Raw genomic sequence first — 14,496 nt, 5'->3', positions numbered from 1 at the left:
TTCATATGGAAAACCTACGTAATACACTGTAGCTATTCTGCATCTATGAACTGTGTGATGATCAGTTCATATATACACTCAAAACTAAAGCCTCATATTTTGTCCATTTGAAATATGAATACCTTTCTATACAATAACATATTAATGTAAAAAAAAAAAAAAATAATAATAATAATAATAAAAAGTAAATAAAAAAATCATATATATATATATATATATATATATATATATATATATATATATATATATATATATATATATATATATATATATATATATGCTGCATAATTAGGCATCATATGCACTTCCTTTACAAAACAACTGTATGTCTGTCAAATAATTCCATGACCAAGTAATACAATACCTATGAAGAAAACGACACAGAAAAGGTTATTGAAAATTTACATTGTTAAACCACTTTTGTAATGATGCTAAATCATGTATTGTGAGACCTAAGAGCTAGATTGGGATGCCGAGTAGCCATGTGACTCTTTAGGGAGAACATTCTGGAAGATCGATATGGACAATGGGGACACTGGTAGGGTTTTTCCCCTGTGTGTGTGCGAATGTGTGTCTGAAGGTTTCCTTTCCTTGAACAACTGTATGGGCAATGGGGACAAACAAACGGCTTCTCTCCAGTGTGAACATTTATGTGCCTTTTGAGGCGTGGCAAAACACTGCAAGAATATTCACAGTAGGGACACTTGTGCATCCTGATGTTACTAGGGCAGGTCCAGGACTGCTTGGGGGATGTTGCAGCAGCCCAGTATTCACCGCTGTCCAGCCCCACCTGCAGAGATGCCCAGCTTACTTTAGGCTCCAGTTCATTAGCTATCACACAGTTCCACCTCTTTTATTCAATATAGTTAACTATTATAGTTAATTGAATAATTTAGTACTATTGTGGTAAAAAATGCTGGATCCAATTGCAATAAAAAAACTGACATTAGTATGTGAAACTATGTATTTGTGAAATGAGAATAAGATCATCCCTTGAAGAAATTCTAAATACCAGTTTTACGTGACTTTGCACATTCACTTTAAAAATTCTGTCCAGTGTTTCAGTATAAAGTTGTATTTATGTACTATGTGGTAAATGTTAGACAGACAGATAGCAGCAAATCTGAACAAGACTTTACATTGTTATAGTGATGCTTTACCTGGACTTCACATCAGTATGCACACAATGCTGGCTTACATATATTATAACAACAAATATAGCATTTAATTTCTAGTTAGTAAAATGCATGTTGATATTCTTAATTTGCATAGATATAATATAAAATAAAAATTTCCTACCTATTCTGTTTTCTAACATTGCACTGATACGAGTATAAATACCTACATACTGTACTTTCCAAAGTTATGTTACTCCTTCACAGTCTTATTTTTCCATTGGAAATAAAGATTATTAATATGTATGTACTACATTCATATTCATTGTTCTAATATGTTTCTTTACCACTAGGAATGTAAATACATAATATTTTCCTTGATGCACTGTATGCACTCAAGGCACCAAGTGTTATGCCATTTTTTGGTGAAACCAGACATGTATTCCATATCATTCAACATTTTGTCAATGAAATTTTATTCATCAAGGTTACAAGATGGATCTCACAATATGGAAAAAAATCTCACTGAGTATTGATAACTTGTCCCTTGTAGTGTGGTAAGACACTGCACTCACTTTTAAACCTGAGGCCATGCAGCCCCTCCTGCTGAGCTTAGCTCACCATGCCTGCCACACACCCACCCACCAGGTCACTAACTTATAAGCCAATTAAGTATTCCTTTGAGCTGACCATGATCTACAGATATATTTAAGGTTCCATTTCTTCAGTGAGTAAAAGTGATGGTTCTGGTGTGCTTACAGAAACCCCCAGACCATATAAAAGACACACACACACACAAAAAAAAAAAATAAATAAATAAATAAATAAATAAAAATAAATAAATGAAAAAATAATAAAAAATAAATAAATAAAATAATAAAATAAATAAATAAATAAAATAACTAACTAAATAAATAAAATAAATAAATACAAATAAATAATAATAATTAATTAATAAAATAAATAAAATAAAATAGAAAATAAGAAGTATCATTCAAAAGTATTGATTTATTTATTTTCATTGAAAGCTGTATTTCAATGAATTCATAAAGATTTTGTGTTCAGAAACCTTTGTTTTTTACATTTGCTTCTTATCTGTTTACATATTTCAAATGTAAAAAAAAAAAAAAAAAAAAAAAAAAAAAATCTTAATCTTATTACATGTTCATTTTTCATCATGGGTGAAATACAGACTCACACTACATGAACAATACCTTCCAGTGCACAGTTCATTAGAATGTAGCAAAAATAAATGAGGATATTGCAGTATCAATTGAACTGAGAGAAAGAGAGAGAGAGAGAGAGAGAGAGAGAGAGAGAGAGAGAGAGAGAGAGAGAGAGAGAGAGAGAGAGAGAGAGAGAGAGAGAGAGAGAGAGAGAGAGAGAGAGAGAGAGAGAGAGAGAGAGAGAGAGAGAAAGTCCATTACATAGCTTAACCGAAAATCAACTTTTACTTCCAGGCAGGCAGCCCTGGGAAAAAGCAACCAGAACTCTGATCACAGTTTGCTCAGTTGACAGAGATAAGCTATAGTGGTGATGCTTAGAGGCAGGTTAGATTATAACTCACTATAAAGTATAAAATTATCACATTAACTTCTTTAAGTATCTAATACTACTGTTGATTTGACAATTGATGAACAAAGAAGGAATGGACAGATCACATGAATGCAATGGTTCACAACAGGTCACAAATGTCTAGGTACTATAGTTAGTGGCATTGTTGTAGATGACAACACCAAATTGACAACCTGTGCTCTCATCACCACCTGAGGATGAGGGAGACAAGAATGTGGAATATAATGTCAATGATATAAGCACCATTGGAAGGAAAACTGACTGACAGTTACAGTTGATAGTTAAGTTGACTATGAGAAGAGAATATCACTTCACACACAGGTACAACACCCCTGCCACTGTTTTACCTTCACACTCACCACTATGTTACCTACTCTTCTATACCCACCTCTATGTTATCTACTCACAACTCCTTTAGAGCTTATGTTTGATGCAAATACATATGGTTTTTTAATGAATCTGTTCTTGAGGAGCGATATGGACAGTAAGGGCAAGCATAGGGCTTCTCTCCGGTGTGTGTACGAATGTGTGTTTTGAGGTTCTCCTTCTGTGTACAAGTATAGGGGCAATGAGGGCATGCAAAGGGCTTCTCTCCTGTGTGGGTGCGCACGTGTCTGTTTAGATTTGTTAAGACAGCTGTAGAGTATTGGCAGAAGGGACACTGATGCATCTTGGTGGTTGAGCATGACATCTTTCGATTTCTTGCCATTCCTTTTCCACCCATCCATTGACTGCAACTCTCCAGGCCCACCTGCAGGGGGATGCCCAGCTTATTTAACCAGGTGGTCACCCAAATATGTTTAGCATACATATATTAAAGCCCTTTTTCCTATGAAGGAAGAAAAGAAAAACAAAAGTTGCCAGCAATATTTTCTCTCCCTCCATTGTTGCAGTATATATGATACACAAATGACTACAATCTATAGATTTCTGATCCTGAATCCTATACTGATATGTCCTGTGATTCATTTGCATAACTTATTTAAATCCTAAACAAAATATTAATGACACGACATTTTGAAAAAAAAAATTCATACATCCAGTTCCTATTTACTTCTCTGTTTCAGTATAAAGATTTCCTTTAAATCAACATTAACCAAAGAACACTGTAAATTATTCTCCTCATTCTCACTGCAAGTTTGACAACACAAGCTTGTGCTGTGTCAAAGTGTTTTCTGCAACTTATTTACCAAGATCCTATCCACACTTCACTAGTTTGCTGTTGTAGGACACATTCCATTAAAATGTTTTTTACTTCATTTCTAAAATATCATACACATTACTATGAAACAATTTTGAAGCACTTGATTATAAGCTTATGACACACAAAAATAAACTATGCTACATGATATAAATGCTGTATTTATAGAAGAATCTGGTAAGAGATGTTAAGCCATCATAGAATCATAAGAAACTTTCTCAGATTATTTCTCAACTCAGAATATGGCTCAGCAAGAGCACAAAATCATGATGTTGCCTGATATGTTTTGTAGTGACTGAAAATTATATGCCTAAGTATTCTGTGCATGTGTAGATATATTGCCATGAAAGAAGATATGCAAGGGAGAATAGCCAGCACTTTAGTGTTATTTATTATGATATTAATGATCTAAAAACAAGGGCTATATCTCACTTCACAAATATCTATTTATATATACTGAATCAACCTATATGTCATATGAAACCAGCTATGAATATCACAGTCTCCATGAAAGAAAAAAGTCTATGAATATTCCTTTTAGAAGCTGAGACATGGAGCAGTGGTGATAAGGTGTCATGAAAGTGTTGCCTGATGTGAGTGCTGCTCATTCACTTTTCACTTGCTGATGGTTCACATACTAAACTGTGCCACAAAGCAAGGACTACAAGCTTATTAGAAGAAAAGAACTACAAATTTCACTTTATTCAAACAACTACAAATTTCACTTTCTTTAAACAAAGTAAAAAAAAAAAAAAAAAAAAAGTAACTATTAAGCTTTTTTCCTTTTTGTTCCAGGTAAAAACTGTATTAGGGTGTACACTGATACATTTTCCTTTAGCTATATATAGAGGAAAACATTAAATGCTGTGCACAAAGAAACTATGAAGTGGTCATGAAAGTGTGATGTTTTGTAACCCACTGATGTTTCAGACGCTTATCCTACAGCTCGACAAATTCTCCCTTCATGTGCACACATGAAAAAAAATAATCAGGACTGGATTCAATTGTACTAAAGAATGTCTCAGTGCTGTAGTATGCTCATGTTCCTTTACATGAGGATACGGAGTAGACACAATTCATAAGTGTCTTGTAAATCTCTAAAAATGAAATAATTGAGGAGAGTCAACAAAAAAGCTGCCTAGTACTGCACAACATAAGTGAGCTTGGGTGTCTGTGAGATCATTATGCTCCTATGCCCACAACAGTAAGTGAAGCTGATTGCACTAACGCTGATGAAGAAAAAGGTGAGACTTCAACGAGTCTGTTCGGGAAGAACGGTATGGACAATGTGGACAGAAGTATGGTTTCTCCCCAGTATGAGTTCGAATGTGTTTTTTCAGATTTTCTTTAGTGCTACAAGTGTAGGAACAAAATGTACAAGCAAATGGCTTCTCTCCAGTGTGAATGCGCATATGTCTCTTGAGGTGCGTTAAGATACTCGAGGAGTAGTGGCAGGAGGGGCACTGGTGCATTTTGATAGAAGTATTGTGGGGCTTCACGTCTCTTCGGAGGACTGTTTCCCCACTCCACTGCCCGCCACTGTCCACTGTCACCTGTTGAGTATGCCTATCTTACTGAGGGCAACCCTAGGACATCACAAACACATGGCTATTACCTTTCCTTCACCAAATTATGGTAAACATATCCTGGATCAAGACTCTTTATAAAATTTTATAAATATTCATGTCATGTTTATTCAGAAACACAGTGACTATAAAGAGATCCAGTCCCCATAATTAAAACTTTTCATAATTAAGATTCACTTCCTTGCTCTCTCTTTCTCTCTCTCTCTCTCTCTCTCTCTCTCTCTCTCTCTCTCTCTCTCTCTCTCTCTCTCTCTCTCTCTCTCTCTCTCTCTCTCAAATTCACAAGATCTGTAAAATTCAAGACTTGAACTTCCCAACCAATGAAAGGGATAGAGATATATGTTTAAAAATTAGACAACTGATAAAGCAGATGAAGTGGGGGTCTTGGAAGTGTTAACAGAGATCAATCCATCACCAAAGTATATGAGGATGATGTGGTGATACAGAAAACATAACATTGACAGACTTCTCAGCCAGAGGCACAGTCTTACAACTCCAAGGCAAACATTCATATAGCAACATCAACATTCAGACTCCTTATTAAAATGAGAGTGGCTTTTATGTGTAAGGTTAAGAAAATGCTTATTTATAATATGTTGTGTGAGTTATACTTTCAAAGTTGGTATATGCAGCAATGGTCAAGACACACAAATTAGAGGGCAATGACACAATGCTTTCACATCTTTGCTCATGATTTAATTTCATGATTCAAAGGAAAAATCTGCCATAATCTGATAATAATTCAGTGTTAGCAAAGGACCAAATAAGATAATTGCATATCAACTTACAACAACCATTGCATTCCCTGACAGAAGGTCTTAAAAAAGAATTCATATTGAGATCAATGCTAGTGAAGGTCTGCATTCCTCTATGATTTATATCAAACTTTTTTCATACTTTTCCTGACTTAGATAGTCTCTCTTGTACACTTGACCTTTCAGTTTTGCTCACCCAAGCACCTTCACTATTAAAGTATCCTTTAATTCTCTTCAAATGTCACAGTAGTCTTAAATATTCACCCATACCAGCAACCTCCAATACACATTTCCTTTACAATGTCATCTCTGAAGTTTTTACAAATTATTGCATCAACTATCTTTTTGTGCTAATACAATTCCTGTTTTATGTACAAAAACCAACTATACACAGATTTCCTTTCCCAAAATTTTACTTTCTTAAAATCAATATTCCTCCTTTATGTTCTGGGATGTTGTGTGCTGGACACAGTGTTTCTGCTGCCAATGAACACTTATCAGATATAATTACGTCAAATAAGTTCCTATGTTTACACAAGCTGTACACTAACATAAATTGATGAAATTACAAAATGTGTACATGTTATAATATTTCAATTGTGTGTGTGTGTGTATGTGTGTGTGTGTGTGTGTGTAACAATGTATGTATACTGCAAATAGTGTTTTGTACTTAGTCTTCAACAAAAATTCTCTTTACATCATTCATACAATTATGTCAATATGTTGCTTAATGGAAGTAGAAAACAGTAAGTTACATAAATGATGCAAGGAACTATAAGAAAAGGGGCAAAAAATATAAATAAGAACTGTAATATTTTATCAATGAGAAGACTTCCTCTATTGAGCTTAAATACTTTAAGTAAACACATGTCAGGTTTAACCTGTGGCTTGTTCTCCAGATATCACACTGCTCTTCTCTGGATTGCTCATTAAATAATGACTAAATGAATTTTTTGTGGTACTTTTGAGTAGGAACATAACAGCTACCTATGTAATGTCTGTAAGAGAATACATGTATATATAGCATAAGCTTGTGTTTATAATCATTTGATTCAGATAATAATTTATCCAGGTTTTTACTTTTTAAACCATCAATCTGTCATGAAGTTGAGGGAGAAGCATTTCATCATCTTAAGTTGTGACTAAAATCATAGTGGTATTTAACATACTTGAAAAATCTTTCAACAAATTATAAATATTAATAGGGAAATTAGTTATACCATAATCATTGAAACACATTAAAATTAATCAATCCTTTGTATTAACATATGCACATGAAGCACAGCAAGTTTTAATCAAAACACTCCACTTGACAGAAAAAGGAAGTGAATTTTCTTTATGTACACTTATTGAAATTCAATCAAGACTAATGTCATAAATAACTGATCATGTTCACAGAATAAAGCTGAGGAAATCTTATAAATCTCATTAATCATACTGTCCACATGGCAATTTTGCACAAACTTCATCTTACCAAGAAGATTAATTCATGTTACAGCTTACTGTCACTGATAGTGGCAACTGAATTTAGTAAATGTGAATTCTCCAATCCAAGGTGTAGCACATAAGCAGTGAGAAAAAGAGCTATGCTTACTCAGAGGACTAACAATAGTTCCTTTACTGTGGCATGCCTTCCATGAATCAACATCCACTAAACTGAAAGTATTGCACTTTCAATGATGGAAATAGTCATAATTTTCTAAGTTTTATGGGTGAGCATGTGGTTTCTTAGAGAGTATGAACGTGACGATCGGTAAGGACAGTAAGGACAACCATAGGGCTTTTCTCCAGTATGAGTTCTGATGTGTGTCTTCAAATTTTCCTGGGCTGAGCACCGATAAGGGCAGTGAGGGCAGGCAAAAGGCTTCTCTCCAGTGTGTATTCGCACATGTTTTGTGATATTAGTTAGAATGTTTGTTGAGTACTGGCAGAAGGGACACTGGTGCACCTTACTGTTTGTACCGGCTGCCTTGATACTTCCGTCTCCACTCCTCCCTGTCCACTCCATGCTACAGTCCAGCCCCACCTGTAGAGGATGCCCATCTTACAAGGGTGTCTGGGAGTCAATCGCATACTAAGCAGATGACAGCATGTAAGATGTAAAAATTGCTTTTTTTGTGGGGAATATTTTTATTGAAATTGAAAATTTTATGAAAAAATTGCTGCTGTTTTAAGTTAAAATGAAGAGATATCTCCTATAAAGGCAGCTGATAACACCTGACACTCTAAAACTGTGAACATTAAAGTCTAGAGCATCTCTGAAAGATCAATGTGTGTGTGTGTGTGTGTGTGTGTGTGTGTGTGTGTGTGTGTGTGTGTGTGTGTGTGTGTGTGTGTGTGTGTGTGTGTGTGTACAGTTTTCTCACATACATTTTATGCATTGTAAGTAAAAAAAAAAAAAGAACAATTCATCACGAAGACTTTGTTCAAAGAGGTGCCAAAGTTAAGCTTCATACAAAAATACACTCTTATACTGATGCTTTCGTTTGGCATCCCATCGTGGTCAGCAATTTTCCTTGCAATTCAATGTTTCTAATGTGAATGAAACTGCGGGAGAGTTAGAAAAAACAAACACTTATGAAGTAAAAATGAGGCAATGACTTCTTATCAAGATGATGTTCATTATGTGTTAAATTCTTTTCTGAGTGCTTTCATTAACTTTATAACAGAAACTATTGGGTGAGAGAGAGGACTGATGCACAACAGGAAGATGATAAAAATGGAAAACTCCTTGGTATATCAGTGGGCTCATATACTGAATATTTCTTTTTCCCAAAAATACTGCAATATTTTTCATAATCATAGAACTGCACGATGGTGGTTCTTCCTCCCTAGCTGATGTTCACCATGTTGTGGTTATCAAGATTATTTATTTTCTTCTTTCCTTTATGAATTTAATCTCCACACTTTTGTCAGCCTGTCTGCTTGAGGATGCTTTGCCCTCACTAATGCTGGTGCTTGTAGAAATTTCTGTTGACTGTACACTTCTCCACAAGAGGGAATTGTTTTATATGGCTCCTGCAAGGTGAACAGCTTCAGCTCTGATTCTCTGCACGCTAAGCATGAATGAGGACATCCTTCAAGAAGAAAAGTCAGCATTTGTCACTGTTTATTTTCTTTCTCAATGTTAAAATAACTGGGAATTTAATATAAAATAAAATATAATGTTAAATTCCTAATACAAAGGCAAGTTACAGTTAATGATTAATATGAGGTTTTCTAGCAAATTGGAAAATTAACTATAATATAGGTACCTGAAAGTTACAGCAACCCATCAGAAGAGGCTGCAAGCCAATTGACATCAAAATCTTATCACAATAATGCTTAAATTTTACAGTAACTAGGAATGGTGAGTCCAAACGTGGCCCTTCAGGGTGTCTTTACGGTTAGAGCGGTAGGGGCAAATGTTGCAGGCATAAGGTTTTTCTCCAGTATGAGTGAGGACGTGTCTCCTCAAGTGATCTTTTTTAGAAGTGGAGTAAGGGCAATGGGGGCACAGGAATGGTCTCTCTCCAATATGAGCACGCATGTGTTCTATCATGCGAGCAGTGACATTGGTGGAGTAAGAACAATGGGGGCACTGGTGTGTCTTGCTGGTGCCGCTGCTCTCCTTCCCCGATCCCTTGGCTCCTCCCTCGTCAGTCACTTGACCGTCACTGTTCAGCCTCACCTGTAGAGGATGCCATCTTACTTATGAATCCAAGGAAATCATCTTATCAAAGAAAATATTAATTAAATTTTTAAGAAATTAAATGGTTTTATTCATGGTCACTTCAGTTCACTTAAAAGTCCTTAAGTAAATACCTTAATAATTTCATCAATTATACTCTTTTCCTAACTTTGTACTTTTGTTAAACTGTCCAAAGTATAGAAGATTTTACATACAAGATGCTTTCAATGGGAGGAGCTTGTAATGGAACTCAGCAATCTCATCACATCAGTGAATAATTAACATTCAATAATAATTTAAAGAAATAAACTCTTATGTTTTTTGACACCATGAATGGCATATTCTATGGCCTGAAACTGTTGCTGATATTCCTAAGGGAATCATGACTATATCAAGTGTGGGGCATTACTTATTGGCTAGAACCAACCACAAAAAATTATTCTCTGATAAAGTACATTTCCTTGTTTCATATTAAGTGCATAACTAAGTGATACTAATGCATCCAAACCACTGGTGAAAAGTGCAATGAGAAAATAGTGTCTGCTTCATAAAAAAACACAAGAATCTGATGAAAACTTTTTTTTTCAGTGAACTCTTCTAAAACAATGCAAGAAAAACTGAAAATGTGCAAAGTGATCCAAGTGCCAATATGCTTCAGAAACTTATTCCTTTGTGGTCAGTGGAATTTTTGCAATAGAGTTTGCATGCGTGCATATCAAACCATTTCCTTTAGTAACTGCAATGCGTTCAACCCACAGTCACCTGTGACAAAACTGTCACCACCCATGCCCTCACCAATTTCACCCAGTTGTCTGCTTGTTTATCAATACAATAGTGACCAGTTACTCTATATTAAATTTAGTTAAGAAAATCTTTTTCCCTGTTATCACTTTTCATATGCTGAATTATAATCTGCTTAATAGTGTTGTATGCAAATTTAATCTTATTTAATCAATTAAATTTTGAATACAAGTACATCAATTTTGAATGGTCAGCTTTGGTCTGCGAAACAATGTCTGTCTCTGGCACTGCTTGTTATTCACTCAAGGAATTACAATGTTAACATCTTCTCCCTGTTGAATTCCATGTACTAAGCCATGTCTCTCAGTGACCATGGAATATGGGGTGGAAACTCATAAAAACACGAGGCTTTCCTCTCCCACGGAAAGTAAGTTCTTTCACCTTAAGAAAACTTGGATACTAGTAAATATGGAAACAGGACAGTAGGAGCAAAGCTTTTTTTTTTCTGTATGTCACACCATAACAAATCCACCAAGGGAAACACACACACACACACACACACACACACACAGACATACACACTGACCACCTCCTGATTCAATGATACATGGGGCTATGTGAAGGTAAAACCACTGACACCACCAACTTTTTTCAATCATTAGCTGAGTTTGGGAGACTTAAACATGTGCCATGTGGACAATTTATGCTGACAAAATATATAAAATAAATTTTGTGACAAGTGAGACAAACATGAGACCAGCAGTGACATTACAAAATAGTGTTTGCCTGAGTAGACTGAGTAAATGATGGAGTAAATTAATGGAAAACCAATATAACTGTACAAGAGATGACTGAAATCATTTATCAGTCATCTCTTGTACTGTAAATAATATATATATATATATATATATATATATATATATATATATATATATATATATATATATATATATATATATATATATATATATATATGAGCCCATTGAAGAGTATTTCACATTTGTTTCTACATTACTTGATAAAATTAATAAAATGAAAAGCAAAAATATGTGTATAATTTATTTGGCATAAACACAAGTACCACAGTGGTGTGGTGTTTGCATGCCAGACCGTTTCCTTCCTGTAGCCTTGGCCACACACCATTCCCAATTGTAATTTGTGTCTTAATGCAGCTTCATTAGTCAAAAATTATGGGACATATATAATCACACACAAAGATCACTCAGAAATAATGAGACAGTAGAAATAAAAAAAAAGTATTGAGAATTAAACTGTTATCTAATTTCTTTCATGCTTATCACATGAATACTGCTGTCAATATTTGGCAGGAGACTTCTTGAACTACCTTATTCCAGGAGAGAGAGAGAGAGAGAGAGAGAGAGAGAGAGAGAGAGAGAGAGAGAGAGAGAGAGAGAGAGAGAGAGAGAGAGAGAGAGAGAGAGAGAGAGAGAGAGAGAGAGAGAGAGAGAGAGAGAGAGAGAGAGAGAGAAATTTATAAGAATAGCATTTTATAAAGAAACTTGCAATACATAACAAGAGCTTAATTGCATCTTTGAAAAACAAGACCTCTGTTTCTTGTGTAAAAAAAAGTGTCTCATGGATCATTCTCTTTTAATCTAATAATTTATGCAAGTTCTGTGCTATCCAAGAAAACCTGAGTGTGGCCTGAATAGTTAGGTGACTGTGAAGGTGAACTTTCATTCTGAGCATGGTGTGTTAGAATGTGACTTTTCAAATTGCTCTTCTGAGTGGAGCGGTAAGAACAAAAGGTACAAGCAAATGGCTTTTCTCCTGTGTGTGTGTACACATGAGACTGAAGGTTTCCTTTCTGAGCAAACTGTCGAGGGCAGTGAGGGCAGGCATATGGTTTCTCTCCGGTGTGAACACACAAGTGAGTTGTAATGTTTGTGCTCTTATTAGTGACATAAGGGCAATATGGACAATGGTGCAACTTGCTGCTCACTTTACGGTTTGGCCTTGGTCCTGAGCCTTCACTCCAACCACCCTTCACGCCGCTGATGACCAGCCCCACCTGCCGGCAATGTTCCACTTATTCATGATAGTAATCAATCAACAACCTAAACTCAAACATTATAACTTGACACCTTGAAAAGCCAAATGCTAAATGCAACAATCTGCATAAATTCCAATCAAAACACCATCAACAATAACAGTAAACAAAAAAACTATTTCAGTTAACTCCAGCAGCTACTAGTGACTTCTTAAAACACAAACTTCAAGTCTAAATGTCTTCAATGTCATCAAATGGAGTATTTCAGTAATCATTCTATGCTGTTTCAATGGCTCAAGAAAGCTCATCACTTAAGTAGAATTTTGTGTCAAGTTTCACTTGATAAACCAAAGAACACATCTATATATCTGTATACTAGACTGACATCCTCCTCAATTGAGGATAGCCAAGACAAGGCATCTACACACACAAATTCATATTCATGATTACTTTTCCATGCATTTCCTCAGGTTTAAAGCTCAAGACCCCTGAGAGAAAGAGGATAATGCTCACCAACCACAATGCACACTGATAATTTGTGCACCTCCTGCAGCAGCAACTTCTACCTCAGGGCACAACACCCGGGGTAATCTTCCTATACTGTGCCTGAGACCATGGCTCCATTCTGTACACTAAAATCTGCTTTCCATTGATTCCTATTATTCACAATCACTCAGCCTTGCATCTAATGCTCTCTTCATACTATGTATCCATCTCTGGATATATATTCTTCAAACTACATTTTCTTTACTTAAAAACTGTCATGTTTCAAAGAAACATTCAGATAATGTATGATGTTGGTAGGTATATTTTGTACACACAATTGATGAAACAATGTAATCATCCAGCTCACAACTGAATGAATTTCACAAGAAAAGAAAGGCTATGTGCCACACACAGTTTCATTAACAAAAACAATGGGTAAATGCTAGCACATAACTTCATAAATGAAAACATGTGATGTTCAAAATATACATCAAAATATACAATAAAAATGTACAGTAAAAAAAAAATTTAAATCTCCATGTGGAGCTTCTCTCTCTCTCTCTCTCTCTCTCTCTCTCTCTCTCTCTCTCTCTCTCTCTCTCTCTCTCTGTCTCTCTCTCTCTCTCTCTTCCCCCCTTTTTTTTTTCTATCACTCCCTAATCTTGTGAGTTTTCATGTGGATCCTTAAGTTGCCAAGTTCAGCAGACCTGTAGGGACACTGGGGGCAGCTGTATGGCTTCTCTCCTGTGTGAATCCTGATGTGTCTCTTTAGTCTTTCCTTTGTAACGGTGGAAAACTGACATTGAGAGCAAGAAAATGGCCGTTCTCCAGTGTGAAGGCGTATGTGTATCACCAAGTGGGCTTTCTTCTTTGTGGTGTAACTACAGTAGGCACACCGGTGGAGTCTGGTGGGGGGACACGGGAGCTCATGGCCACCTGTCCAGCTCAGCATGGAGCCACCATAATCCATGCCCACCTGTAGAGGATGCCCATCATACCATGTTACTATCACGACATCAAAGCATTTGTCAGCAGCTCTAAAGTATAAATGTGCCTTTCTCAATTCCAATCCTAAGATGAGATTTGAGGGATGTGGTCTTAAGTATAGGGGGAGTAACTCCTGTACCTGCTCTGAGAGTGTTTTCAAACTTTTTTTTCATGTGAGTGTGCATGAAAACAGAAACCCACCTATTATGAATTACATAGACAAAAGCAATTAAAAGACAAATCCTAATATGGCACCATAAATGGATATTTATTCACTGGTCTACTTGAACCATCTCACTATGCTGAGAAGAATAATGCAGTACAGTGAACCCTATAAACAGCACCACTCTGATGCTAATTCCAAAATGT

The 14,496-nt window shown here is 35.7% G+C and overlaps 1 protein-coding gene across 16 annotated transcripts in view; it reads right to left on the bottom strand.

Annotated features, from left to right (window-relative positions):
* LOC135102710 (zinc finger and BTB domain-containing protein 7C-like) overlaps nt 1-14,496 on the bottom strand; it is an 83,029-nt gene that overhangs the window by 21,696 nt on the left and 46,837 nt on the right. Inside the window, exons 6-7 of one of the 16 annotated variants that reach the window (XM_064008171.1) lie at nt 8,181-8,258; nt 3,550-5,444 (exon numbers count right to left, since the gene is read on the bottom strand). The exons of 6 other annotated variants lie outside the window; for them this stretch is intronic. In XM_064008171.1, the coding sequence (XP_063864241.1) occupies nt 5,115-5,444; nt 8,181-8,258 (408 nt within the window). In that variant the 3' untranslated portion in view covers nt 3,550-5,114. Of the gene's footprint in view, nt 1-421; nt 791-3,096; nt 3,442-3,549; nt 5,445-8,180; nt 8,259-9,326; nt 9,903-11,689; nt 12,676-13,847; nt 14,117-14,496 lie in introns of those variants that run through there. 9 more of the 16 variants (XM_064008172.1, XM_064008193.1, XM_064008192.1 and 6 more) reach the window with 9 other exon arrangements.

Source organism: Scylla paramamosain, chromosome 8, assembly GCF_035594125.1.
Source record: "Scylla paramamosain isolate STU-SP2022 chromosome 8, ASM3559412v1, whole genome shotgun sequence".
Taxonomy (NCBI): Eukaryota; Metazoa; Arthropoda; class Malacostraca; order Decapoda; family Portunidae; genus Scylla; species Scylla paramamosain.
Note: the sequence above shows the minus strand (reverse complement) of the source record. Positions and strands in the feature narration are given on the sequence as shown.